The sequence below is a fragment of the Rhinolophus sinicus genome, linkage group LG04 (assembly GCF_036562045.2).
Source record: "Rhinolophus sinicus isolate RSC01 linkage group LG04, ASM3656204v1, whole genome shotgun sequence".
In the NCBI taxonomy this organism is placed as follows: domain Eukaryota; kingdom Metazoa; phylum Chordata; class Mammalia; order Chiroptera; family Rhinolophidae; genus Rhinolophus; species Rhinolophus sinicus.
Genome location: NC_133754.1, coordinates 172225102 through 172238268, shown reverse-complemented (window position 1 = coordinate 172238268; position 13167 = coordinate 172225102). Strand labels below are relative to the sequence as shown.

Sequence of the window (13167 nt, the reverse complement as noted above, 5' to 3'; positions counted from 1 at the left end):
GATGGCGGGGCGGGGGGCAGTCAGGAGCAGACAGAGAAAGTATCATGGCAGAGACGTTACTACCGCTGAATCTCCGTAAGCAGAAAAGGGGCTGAAATGACGGGCAAATTTAGAAATGCCTTGAAGAGTCTTGGTTACTTCTGAATACGTTCACCCGCTTATAACAGAAAACTCAAATGACGGTCATGTCAGCAAAATAGAAGTTGGTTTCCTCTCTCATGAAATAAATCTGAGGCTAGGTGATTCAGGGTTAGTATAGCAGATACAAATTATCGCGGCCTCAGGCTCGTTCTTCTCTTTCTGTTCCACTAGCCTTTGTCCTTGGCTTCCATTCTCAAAGTCACCTCCGTGTCACAATGTGGCTGCAGCAGCGCAGCCGACATGTCTGTGTTCTAGGCAGCAGGAAGAAGGACAAACCAAAACCAAAAAGGAGGACCTCCCAGATGAGTCTTTCTGGAAACTTTTCTACTCAGGCATCATTCGCCATTCCTAGCTACCAGCAAGTCTAGGAAAGGTCGTCTTCTGGTTTGTGGTTATTTGTAAGAAAGAGAGAGAAGGGATGTTTGGAAGACCAAGAGCAACCTCTTCGGAGAGTCGAGAGTGAGTCCCGGTGGTCAATCCTAATGGCTGTGCATGGACTGCTTCCCACCCAGTTGTGAGATGACCATCAAGGATACTGTGAAGGGGAAGCTTAATCACAGGTGACGAAGGGACAGAACAGAATCAGGAAGGAATCAATCTATGGTGCAGATCTGAATGTTGTAGCTTTATAAACACAAGCTAATTAGAAGGTGTCACGTGTCAACAAAGAACCAGAAAAACAGAAGAGGGGATTCCTTCTTCTTCACTTTCTCCTCCTCTTCCTCCTCTCCTTCTTCTCTTTCTTTGCTTTTCCCTGAGTTTGACAAATGCTGTTATCAAAGAGCATTTCCTACTCCACTCAGTCATATTACCCTCTGGCTGCAGCCACATTATCTCCTGTCTTCAGTGGGGAAGTCCAGGCCTCAGCTGCCCACGGAGATGAAAACTTTCACAAGAACCACAGCTTGGTATTACTTTGTCTCTGACCGCGAGCCCAGTTTTGGCACCCCAAGGGTTCAGTGATGTCATTTCCCCAGCCATGCCTCCTTCCCGTTGTTTCAAAGAAATTGTGTTGTATATTTAAAGACATTTCTTTATTACAGGGAAAATGTGCAAAGTCCCTTTTATGGGTTCTTCCCCCAGTGCTTCCAGAATATTTCTCTCTTTGGCTTTCTCTACAGAACTATTTTATTGTATTTTATTTTATTAAAAGTGAGGTGGGTGTTTCTTTCCTTCTCCTGAATTCTGTCTTCCCAAGTCCCCTACATTTGCTACAGTCAATAATATACTACATCTGTGTTCTGTGCTAAGCTCTAGAGATGCTAGATCAGTTAAGACAGGTCTGTGCTCCAAGGATCTCGCTATCTAGTAAACAGACAACACAGCACTCTGTTTGCTATAATTGGGGGTGCAGAGGGTACAGCAGGAGCACAAATGCCTTCTGGGCATCAGGAAAGGCTGAAAAGGGTAGGAAGCTTTTGGATTGATACAGAAGAGGCAAACAGGTTGTGTCGTAGAATATGTAAAGAAGTAGAAATCCAGGCACCTGGCCTTGGTCAACATGTGGGAAGAAAACAAAAACAGAAAAAGTGGAAGCTCTTGGGTAAGTGTACCAGGTAGCTATGAGTCTTGAAATGTCAAAGGGCTCTAGGTTGAAACCTCGGAAGAAAGGGACTCCAGTTCTGCATCACTAAATTCTTAACAGCAGAAGTCTGTAAAGTGCCATTCATACATAGTCTGTGAGTTTTATGGAGAAGGTGTAGAATTGGCAGCCCCGAAATATTTGTCCCAGGAAATTCCAGGTTTTAGCCATGGAATTGAGCCAAAGTGAAAGCCTTTCGCTTCAGGCAGCACCAAATTAAAAGTATGCATAACCTAGCTGTCCATCAAGCTATGGCATGTCCATCGCACCTGAAATAAAATCCAAAAACCTGACCACAGGCTATGGGGCCCTAAAGAATCTGACCTGTCCCATCTTTCTGACCATGCTCCTCCCCCTGTCCTTTGCTCATTTCACAATGGTCACCTGGCCTCACTGCTCCTTCAGTATGCCTGCCTTTACTCATGCTATTCCTGCTGCCCAGGTACCACTCTTCTACCAGATCCTCACGTAGCATCTCCCTCATTGCATTCAGCTCACATGTCATCTCACAAGACTTTTCTGGCCACCAAGATAAAATGGTGTCCCATCCTGATTTACCATGTGGTGCTCCTTCAGAATTCCTCATGAGACTTATGCGGCCTGCTATTACTCAGTAGTTGGCTTATTTGTCTATGGCCTGCCTCTTACTAGCAACCAAAATGGAAGGACTCTGTCTCCTTTATCCAGGGCTGCATCCCCAGTGCCTTGAATACAGCAAAGCATAAGGCATGTGCTTTGTGAGCATTTGGGGACCCCAGTTGCTCCAGAGGCAGTATTTACATAGAATCCTCTGGTCTTCTCCTCCCTCTCCATTAACAGCCCAAATTCTCTCCCTTGAGGATTAAGGAGAAGGAAAGGGAAGTCATTCCCCTGCAAAGTCTTCAGTTAAGCTTAATCTGGAGAGAAAAGGGAGGAAACAAAGAAGGGAGGTAGGGTGGGAGGAAGGGAGAAAAGGAAGGGCTGATAAAGGAAGGAAGGAAGGAAGGAAGGAAGGAAGGAAGGAAGGAAGGAATGAAGGAAGGAAGGAAGGAAGGAAGGAAGGAATAAAGGAAGGAAGGAAGGAATAAAGGAAGGAAGGAAGGAATAAAGGAAGGAAGGAAGGAAGGAAGGAATAAAGGAAGGAAGGAAGGAAGGAATAAAGGAAGGAAGGAAGGAAGGAAGGAAGGAAGGAAGGAAGGAAGGAAGGAAGGAGAGTACTAGCCCTGTTAGCACTGAAAAAAAATGAGTGTGTGTTGGACGTATTCTTCCAAACCCCTCTGTCTCTGCATTTGCTCTGATAAACTCAAGGAAACCCTTCTTAAGGTGGAGACCATGAATTTGCTGTGAACAGTAGGGGACATAAAGCAGGGAGGATATGTAGAAACACAACGACAATAAACATCTTTCCATACCAGTGTGGGGGAGGGGACATTTCCCCTTTCCCTTCTTAGTTCTTCTGCCTGGTCAGATAATTAAACTGACATAAGACAGATTACCAGGAGGCAATAACCAAAGTTAATTACGCATGTACACAAGGGGAGGTCCACAAGAATATGGGGCCCAAGGACAAATTGGGCAATTGAAGCTTATATGCCACCTTGAGCTAAGGGGAAAGGAAGGGTGATGGTGTGGACTTCAAAGGAGAGGAAGGGAATGCAGTAGAAATGTTTGGTAAACAAATGTCTGCTGGGCCGTCTTTAACAATGGGACAGAGAGGGCTTTGATCAAAGGGGCCTTGCTGGGTTCCTCCCCGTCTATCACACCTGGTTCACATTAAACCATAGTTACCTAGGATGACAGCTCCCTTCCTGGAGCAGGTACTCTACCGAAATTTTTTTAAGCTGTTAGGGGGAAGGTCAAAGTTCCTTCCTAAGTTTCTTAAAAATAACCAACTTCAAATAACAAATATTCCCAAAAGGGGCATAATTGGAGGTAGCGAACTCTGTTCCCCTTTGCCATCTACAACATGGTGGGAATCTAAAGATTTAAAGTTGACAAAGCTACAAATTCCAACCAGGCCAGCTGGTCAACCCACTATCAGCACAGAAATGGGATGTTGAAATAAATTCTGATTTCCCAGGCCCACTGACATTGTTTGAAGGGTAGACGCCGTGCACAGCTGTAAGAAAAAGACAACAGCCTTTTCATAAAGAAATGCCAAGAAATGGAGTGTGGAACTCTACAAGGGAAAGACTGGGCTTCTGGGGCAGTAAGCCCACAAGTGGGTCATTTGCTAATGAACTGTAGAGTCTGCCTTTATGATGACAAGCCTCTTAGTCGCCGCCTCAACTATTGTCTGCTGTCATATTATTCCCTCTCTTTTTGTAATTTTTATCCCTCTCCCTTTCATTTATCTACCGATTTTATTCATGGAAGTTACAACTTTCACTTATCGGACTAGCATTTGGTTAGTGAAGGGATGTGGATGGAGACCAATAGCACCCACCCCAGAAACAGCTCACTAAGTATAAACTGATGCTGTTTCTTGATTTTCCTCCCCCTCCCCCAGCATAAAGGGGTAAAAAAGAAGAGCCAAACATTTTGGTGGAAGTGTCATTACCATGATTATTACTGTTTACTGAGCAACATATCATTAGGTGAAAATTACTCTATCAACTGTACGAACAAATAAAGAAGGATGTGAGGGGCATTGTGTAAGAGTGTCAGTGGCATATAAAAAAGCTGATTCAAAGAGAGAAAAGATGGTTCTCATCAGGAAGAGACACTTTGCATTGTGGATCTCCTCTCCTCTCTCCATCCATCTTTATTGCAACGGTTTAGCAGATAATCCATAATCACCTCCTCCCTACCAAGTTAGGTCACTCTCATATCTCTTACAACCGGGTACCTGAAATTGCTTTCATGGAAAAAAAAATTGTTTTATGTTAGAATTAGAGAGACAGCTTAAAAAAGCAGTTCCCTGGAGAGGAAAGACAGTGACTTAATCCGCATAAAGGGGAAAACTCAATGTCAGCTCAGTTTCTGACAGGAAGTTATGACAGCAGTTAAAAAAAAAAAATTAGGAAAGTGGGATAAGAAGAGGAATTTGTGGGCAGTAGGTTCGATATCCTTAACCTTATTGGTTTGCTTAGATTGGTTTTATCCTGTCTTTTTATGCATGAGCGCTGTTGGAATATTTGAAAAGGACATACTCCTGAGTTTATTTGTCTTAAAACCCAAGGGCAAGGAAGTAACCGTTACACCTAGAGTGCTGCTTCTGGCCTCACAAGGGCGATGGGTTTAAGGACAGCTGACTGTCCCTTTCTTTCTGCCAAACTATGTATATCATTTTGACTTTCGGGTCTCTCTTTCTAATCGAGACCATATTTGTGTGGTTAGAACTGCTATAACATGTTGGGTGTGAACTTCAGGACACAAATTTGAGTTAAATGAGGAGTCCATAGAATGTAGTTCAACATCAGGTATCCCAAACATATTCTGTACAGGGCCACATAGTAAATATTTCAGGCCATGTGGTTTCTGTCACAACTACTCAACCATGCCTTACAGCACAAAAGCAGCCACCAACAAAACTTAAATGAACAAGCATGGCTGTGTTCCAATAAAACTTTATTTATGACACCAAAATTTGAATTTCAAATATTTTTATATGTCATACAGTCGTCCTCTTGTTTGGATGCTTTTTCCAATCATTTAAAAAATATAAAAATGGTTGTGAGCTCACTCATTACCAAAATAGGCAGCAGGCCAGATTTGACCTTCAGATTGTAGTTTGCAGACCCCTGTTCTAGATCAAACAAGATTTGAAGGAATGTAAGTTTTGCCAATATGAAACAATCAGGAAGAGCATCTCCCAGGACTTGGGAAAGTCTGAATTAAATGTGTTCTTGAAAAGAAACGTTTTCCCCCTCATGAAGGATATCTTCAATCCAATTGCAAGCTAGGATTCAAGTTAGAAGTCTGCTTTAATGGACACATACAAGTAGAGCTCATTTGAAATTCGCTGCCAGAGTGAGACATAAATAGAGAAGAAAAAATTGTTCTTTTAAATGAACTCAAAGCAGTTCTTCCTCTGTTATTTACAGGATTCACTTCCAGAGAGAGTCCTTTTTCTTCCTAGATCATGCAAAATCCACTTAAACTCAGCCCTGAGTAAATTGTCACTTTGAAGGCATATTCAGCCAAGAGAGTTTTTATTGTGCTTTATATGTTCCAGAGATGAATGAAGATGGCACATCTCATTTTAACTGCGCTTAATAAGCTCTGTTTTTCCCAGGCTTTCTTTCTGTCTAGCAAGGGACAGTTTCACCAAGACTCACTGCCTTGCTCAATGCAGCCTTACATGTGTTGGGTGAATTTATCTCTGATCTTCCTGAAATTGTTTATGTAAAGTGACTTGAGTCCCAGAAACTGACAAAAATCCCAACATAAAGAGAAGATGAAACAGACCTTCCATAGGCGATTGAGGAAGCATGGACAGGAAGGGAATCTAAAAGCAGCCAATTTTCTCAAAATACAGAAGGCTGGACAGCTCAGACCAAGAACAGCCGAAGTCTGTGTCTTCTGATCTCATCCTTATTACGAGAGACACTTTCCAAAATGGAAACCGAAGTCCAGAGCTGTAGTAACATAGATGGGTAGAGTTTTCTAAATCCACAGGACACTGGTCTGTGGGAAAATACCATTTCCAAGAGGCAAACCCAAAGAATGCAGGCACAAAGCAAAATAAATATATTGATTTTTCTGTTGGTGTTTTTATAGTGACAGCACTGTTCGGGGATGCGGTGAGTGAAACGCGGCACTCAGGCCCCATGGCCTTTCGGCACTGGCAGCGGGTTTGCCGTTTTTGGGTTCCTTAGGAGGAAAGTGTTTTTGAGGAATGGTTTAACTGACCCCATCTCTGTCATTATTCAGACCACACCCCTGAACTGGAAAACCTCACCGTGACCCAGGTTGGCTGGGATGGCCTCAAACTCAACTGGACCGCAGCCGACCAGGCCTACGAGCACTTTGTCATTCAGGTGCAGGAGGCCAACGGGGTGGAGGCCGCTCAGAACCTCACGGTGCCCGGCAGCCTGCGGGCTGTGGACATCCCGGGCCTCCAGGCGGCCACCCCTTATAGAGTTACCATCTATGGGGTCATCCAGGGCTATAGAACACCCGTGCTCTCTGCTGAGGCCTCCACAGGTACCTCTCACCTTCTGTCTATGGCTCTGTTTTTTCCCACAGGAAACCGTCCAGGGATAATCAGATGCAATTTGCTTTTCAGTGGACTTGTTCTGCCCCAAGGTGTAGCACTGTGGTGTCTAAGAATGGGGAGCCATCAGGCTGCACAGCTCAGATGCAGCCTTTACCCTGCTCCCCGTGTGAATGACACCCTTTGGAGTTGTGCAGAGCCCAGCCTGGGGACCATACACACAGCCCCGAAGACAGGGAGCTTTAGTGTCACAAACAGCCTCCCTCCTGGGAAGGGATGTTAAGGCATTTTATCTAAAAGGAAAAAAGAAATTAATCACACAACTCATCTCCTTGTCTACTGGAGGTTAGGGCAATTCCTTAATGAAATAAGATAACAAATATTTTCCTACATCTCACCCCCTTTGTTCTATTTCACAAATTTAGGAAGCTGCATGATTCATGTTTATCTACTTTTATTTTTAAAAATAATCTAAAGCCTGTTCTTGTGTTCAAGATTCCCTGGATTGTGGAGTGTGATTTTATTATTAAACTGGTTCTTTGTCCTTCTCCAGGGGAAATTCCCAGTTTGGGAGAGGTCACCGTGTCCGAGTTGGGCTGGAATGCCCTCAAGCTCAACTGGACTGCTCCAGAAGGAGCCTATGAGCAGTTTTTTATTCAGGTGCAGGAGAGTGACACAGCAGAGGCAGCCCAGAACCTCACAGTCCCAGGAGGACTGAGGTCTGTGGACCTGCCTGGGCTCAAAGCAGGCACTCACTATAGCGTCACCATCCGCGGGGTCACTCGGGACTTCATCACAACCCCTCTCTCTGTTGAAGTCTTGACAGGTATTCTAAACTATTTCATTAATTTGCTTCCTTCCTTCGTTTCTGCTCAGGAGTGATCAAGGCTCTTCCCTGCTCTAAACTGGGTTCAGCCCCTACCACCTTGGGGAAAACTGGTGAATCACCCCTACTTCCGTCCAAATGTCTTATCCCTTATATGGCCAAGTCCTAGTCATAGCACGGTAGCCAATGCCATGGAAAATTCCACCAAGTCTTCCTTTACAAAAGTGAGAGGTGACTTTTCTTTCAAGGCAAGTTTCAGTCATAATATTTAAGAACTTGGAAAGCACAATTTGCAAGTGGAAAAAAAGTTGGTCTGAGCTCATTTTAAGATCACACCAAAGGACTCCCCAAAACCCCATTCGTAAGTCAAAAATGGAAGTTGTGAACAATTCCCAGAGATATCTTTCATTCCCAAAGGCTGATTAGAAAAACCCCGGCTTGAGTGCCAACAATCAGAGTGTGTTCACCAGCTGTTGTAAATAAATTACGCATCTGTAATCAACACTAACCAGACAACTCACCCCAACCCTAGCCAAAACGCTATCTTACCTGAATCTCAGCGTGCGATGGCCTGTTTCCGTAACTCAGCCTCTCTGTCCTTATGCAGAAGAGGTTCCAGATCTGGGAAACATCACAGTGACCGAGATTAGCTGGGACGCGCTCAGACTGGACTGGACCACCCCAGATGGGATCTATGAGCAGTTTGTCATTGAGGTCCAAGAGGCTGGCCAGGCCGAAGAAGTTCACAGTCTCACTGTTCCTGGCAGCCTGCGCTCCGTGGAAATCCCAGGCCTCAGGGCTGGTACCCCTTACACTGTCACTCTGCATGGCGAGGTCAGGGGCCGCAGGACTCGACCCCTTGCTGTGGAGGTCATCACAGGTATAGGACCGGGGACGTGACTGAGCCAGCCTGTCTCTGTAACAGAGCAAATTCTCCAGGTGGCAGGAGCCTTTCTTGGTGCTGTTAACAGGCAGAATGACACAGCTGTAACTCAGGGAGGTCTAGGCTGGAATTCCACCTTACTTATTGAATATTCTTGGGTATATTATTTTACATCTCTGAGCCTTCTGTTCTCACCTTTAAATCAGAGATAACACCCCCAGCTCAGAACACTGTCCAGAACAGTAAATGAGATGATGGAAGTGCTTAGAAAAGTGCCTATCCTGTAATAAATATTGATCAGCAAATAGCTAAATTTATCAGCTAGCAACATATCAGAATAAAAAGAGCCTAAACAGTAGGGCTGTGGCACAAGAATAAGGTCAACACTTTCTAGAGAAAGCTTATTAGTGGCCTCAGAGTCACGAACTGCCATCCAATTTGTAGTCAGATCGCTACAGAATAACCTCTGAAATGATCGAGTCAGCTGCTGAAAGGATCCAACACTCTCTCTCTTTAACAGACACTCGAGGGAGGGACATTTCCAAGAAAGGACAGCCACAATTTGACTTCAATGTTTTTCATTCAATGTGGGGAGGAAAAACAATTCATCTCAATTTTCCCCTGAAAATATGCTGCTCCATCTGTTATAGAGAACTCCATGCTGTTCATGAGGTTTCTAGAAACAGCTTTAAAAGGGGCTATGGGCAAATGGGCCAGATTTTTGGTAATGGGGTTTTTATGCTGGTCCCTAAGCCCATGACCACCTCTATAGACCCTGTGTTTTGATAATGCCATCCAAATAACTTAATTTAAAAAAATTGTTTTTCTTGCTTCTATAAATCAAATAAATTTGGTCCTTGATAGAAACTACACACAATTCCAAAAATAAGAAAGGTGATATTGCAATCCACCTAAGCTGGCCAGATTGTCGTTGTCCTATTTTTCCTGGAGTAGCTGCAAACCAAACAAGAGCAAAAGGGGCCTTTGAGACAGATGGAATCTGGGTGCAGGATGCTAATGGTCCACACCTGCCATGTGTAAAGTTTTGTTTTTCGCAGCAGAACTCCTGAACATGAAATCTTACAAGGAACCCCACATATGACAGCTACATGAACAGCTGTTCTTGGTGAGCTGGAAGGAGAAGGGGCTTCCTCGACCCAGGGCCCCAACCCAGTCCTTCCACAAAACACCAAGTGTACGTGGAACACAGTTTGAAAACAGCCCCTCTAAATTGCAGAGTTTGCTCTGATTCTCATAGTACCCCAAATCCCGGGACCCCTGAGAACAAGACTCTCACACCTTTTTTTGGCTCAAATCCCTGCTGTTATTTCTGTCTCTAATTTTGAATCCCCGGCCACTTCAACCTTAAAAAGAGAGGCTGGGAGATTTGATTCAGCCCTGAGAAGCATTCATGAGGCAGTGTGTTTTTCCATAGTTGAATCTAAACTTCCCAAATTGGCAATAATGACATTAAATTTCTTTCCTACAGTGTAGAAAAATAAAGACTGGGCCCTGCTCTGCACCATTTGCTGAGCAAAACATAATCATTTTAATTAAAATTGGGCACTCGGTTCACACAAATGGCCTTGCTTCGTGATGTAGCCATTCTTCATTCAGACACCAAGTACTAGCAGAAAAAGGAGGGAGGGAAAGAAGCAAGCCAAAGCTCCAGTAGAGAGCCTTTCATCCCTGAAAGCTGAGGAAAGTCCAGAGATAAAACATCAGACTTGTCCAAACCTGAGACGGCATATGCTTTATAAACGCAGTCAGATAGCATGTGGCCAGCAATAAGATGACCTCACCAATGTCAAGTGATGAAATGAAATGTAATTCTCACCCATATGACTGAGACGTCCCAAGGGGAAACCTCAAAACAATGACATATTGTTAGGCTGTCACTTACTGGGCACTCACTATGTGTCAGGTATGATACTCAAAGGTTTAGAAATAGTCTAAACATCACACAATCCAAATGAAATGGTATTGTCAGTTCCTTTTACAGGTGAGGAGAGTGAGGCTCAGAGATGAGCTGGGCGGCATGGCCAACATTACACAGCTAGCAAATATCAGTGTTGGAATTCTAACCAAGGCCCAGCTGCCTCCAAAGCCTGCATGTTTAACCATTCCTACTTCCTTTATCCTGACCCACAATGCCATCTTTTCCAATTGCCATTTAAGTTCTGGCTGTGCCTGTTCAGAGACCTCCTGGTGGGCTGTGCCATGGTCCAGATGGCATCACCATCTCAAGGGGGAACCATGCAAATGTTCCCCGGTCTGACCATTTTCAACTCCTGAAGAAAGCTGCAGCCAGATTACCACAGTTCAAATTAGAAATGCTCAGAGACCAAGGATAATCCCACACACACACACCCAGACGTACACACACAATTCTCTGGCCCCTTTCTCTCTTTCTTTTGATCTGGGCTGTGGGGGCATTTGGTTTTCTCATTTTGGGTTTACAGAACTGACAAATACCTCTCTGTCCTTCTTCAGAGGAGCTCCCCCAGCTGGGAGACTTAGCTGTGACCCAGGTTGGCTGGAATGGCCTCAAACTCAACTGGACCGCAGCCAACCAGGCCTACGAGCACTTTGTCATTCAGGTGCAGGAGGCCAACGGGGTGGAGGCCGCTCAGAACCTCACGGTGCCCGGCAGCCTGCGGGCTGTGGACATCCCGGGCCTCCAGGCGGCCACCCCTTATAGAGTTACCATCTACGGGGTCATCCAGGGCTATAGAACACCCGTGCTCTCTGCTGAGGCCTCCACAGGTACCGTTCTCTCCCTGTCCATGCTCTCTCCTCAGGTTCCCTGCTTTGTCCCCAAAGGGTCGTGTAGGGAGTCAGCTTCTCTCCAGTCTGAACCCTTTCCATGCTCCCCTAATGGCTGGCTGTGCACAGTCAGAGACCACCTTACGGGCTGCACCTTGGGCCAGATGCCTTCTGCACCTCGAGAGTGAACAATGCAGATGTTGCCTTTTCTGACCTCTAGCCTCCAGCCTCTCCCAGACGTCACCTGTCGAATTCTACAACTTTAGTGATATAGAATTGTGAACTGATGGCTTTCTGTTTCAGGAGACAGTCTGTAGGTTTTAATTCTCTTCTCCAGTGCTCAGATACAAGTAAAAGCCAGCCTGTCCCATCTGTGAGTCCTGGTGGAACACAGATTATTTGCTTTGGAGAATTTTTTTGCTAGTTGGAAAGGGTGCTTTTCTACCCCAAATCCCTCAAGGGTGTGGGCACTGCGGTTCTTGCATTTAAAAGATATGTTTTAATTTAAATGTTTCTTTAAGATGCACTGAGTATAAGAGAACTGAATTACCCTCCTCCAGGCAGTTCTCTCAGATACTGAGTCATTGTTAGAATAGCAAATTAGCAAATAGCTAGACCAAAAGGGGGGAAAAAGAATCACACAATTATGACTGGAGACACTACCAAAGAAAAAGCCATTCATTAGCAAAAGTACACACAGCAGTATTTGAAGCAAGGAATGTCCCAGGCTATAAGTGTCAAAGATCTGATACCCCTTTTGCTCTTTTACTGGAGTGGCTCCCTGGAGTGTTGGCCTTTGGATGGCAGACCCCCAGCTGTGACCCAGGAGGTGCATTATAGTTTACTCATCACTCTGCCACGTAACAGCGCATTCAGTGTTCCCCAGGAGCCTGCTCAAGTGAGCAGCCCTCCCAGCACTGTTTTCCGGTGGTGCTCGGTGCTCGTCTTCCTATGTGCCTCCATTGGCTTGAAGATCAGTAGAGGCTGTGTTGTTTGGTTTTGCATATGCCTGCCCCATTTTTAGACAATTATGGCAACTAAATGTTCATGCAAAACCTCTATGTCCTAGTTGGTTCTACCAAAAGCAACTCCACATTTCAGCCTTAATTATGTCAGGGACTCTCACTGAGGTAAACATACAGCACAGGCAACCGCTGCATGAAGGGTGACCTGAAAACGCCTTAAAAATGCAGCTGAGGCTGCCCTGGAGTGGCTGGGCTCTAATCACATCCACAAACCATGTCTTCCCACAAGGCAGAGCAGTCACTCACCATTTCTGATCTTTCTTACCGATCTATCTTGTGGTGTTGGTGTTCTTAGCATTTTAGTTTGTGTTTTTCCTTTTCAGTGATAGCAACATTCTTGCCTCTGATTAGTCATTATAAGGAGAGGAAGGGCCATAATTCGATCTGTGTTTCACCAAATTTGTTGGGATGGGCGGGCCTTCTCGTCCTTGCCAGAGAGACAGTGTTAGCTTTCCAAAGCCTGCTTCTGCCTACCCTCTGCATGTTTCATTCCTGTTGCTCGGAAAAGCTCGGGTAGGAACGTCTCCAAGACAAAATGTTATTTCTTGGCTCAACAGGGTTGCCTGACTGGCTTGCCTTGGCTCAGCTCTCCTGGTTGGCAATGCAAAACTAGCCGTCTTGGCCCACATCGAAAGCAGTTAAGAGAGGACAAGCTATTTTAACAGAATATGAGAATGGCTGGCCCTTGTCAGAAGTATAAAGAAAATACCAAGAATTACACTGACAAGTTGCCAATTTCCTTTAAGTCCCCAAATCAGAAGCCTCCAGGTACCACCTTGGGAGGGTAATGGTGTCAGAATTAGTCTT

The 13167-nt window shown here is 44.9% G+C and overlaps 1 protein-coding gene across 4 annotated transcripts in view; it reads left to right on the top strand.

Moving 5' to 3' along the window:
- The window catches only part of TNC (tenascin C), an 86818-nt gene that overhangs the window by 40575 nt on the left and 33076 nt on the right, over window positions 1–13167 (top strand). For 2 of the 4 annotated variants that reach the window (XM_019731183.2, XM_019731184.2), the window contains exons 11-14: window positions 6578–6850; window positions 7414–7686; window positions 8294–8566; window positions 11063–11335. The exons of the other annotated variants lie outside the window; for them this stretch is intronic. In XM_019731183.2, the coding sequence (XP_019586742.2) occupies window positions 6578–6850; window positions 7414–7686; window positions 8294–8566; window positions 11063–11335 (1092 nt within the window). The remainder of the gene's footprint in view (window positions 1–6577; window positions 6851–7413; window positions 7687–8293; window positions 8567–11062; window positions 11336–13167) is intronic. 4 annotated transcript variants of the gene reach the window in all.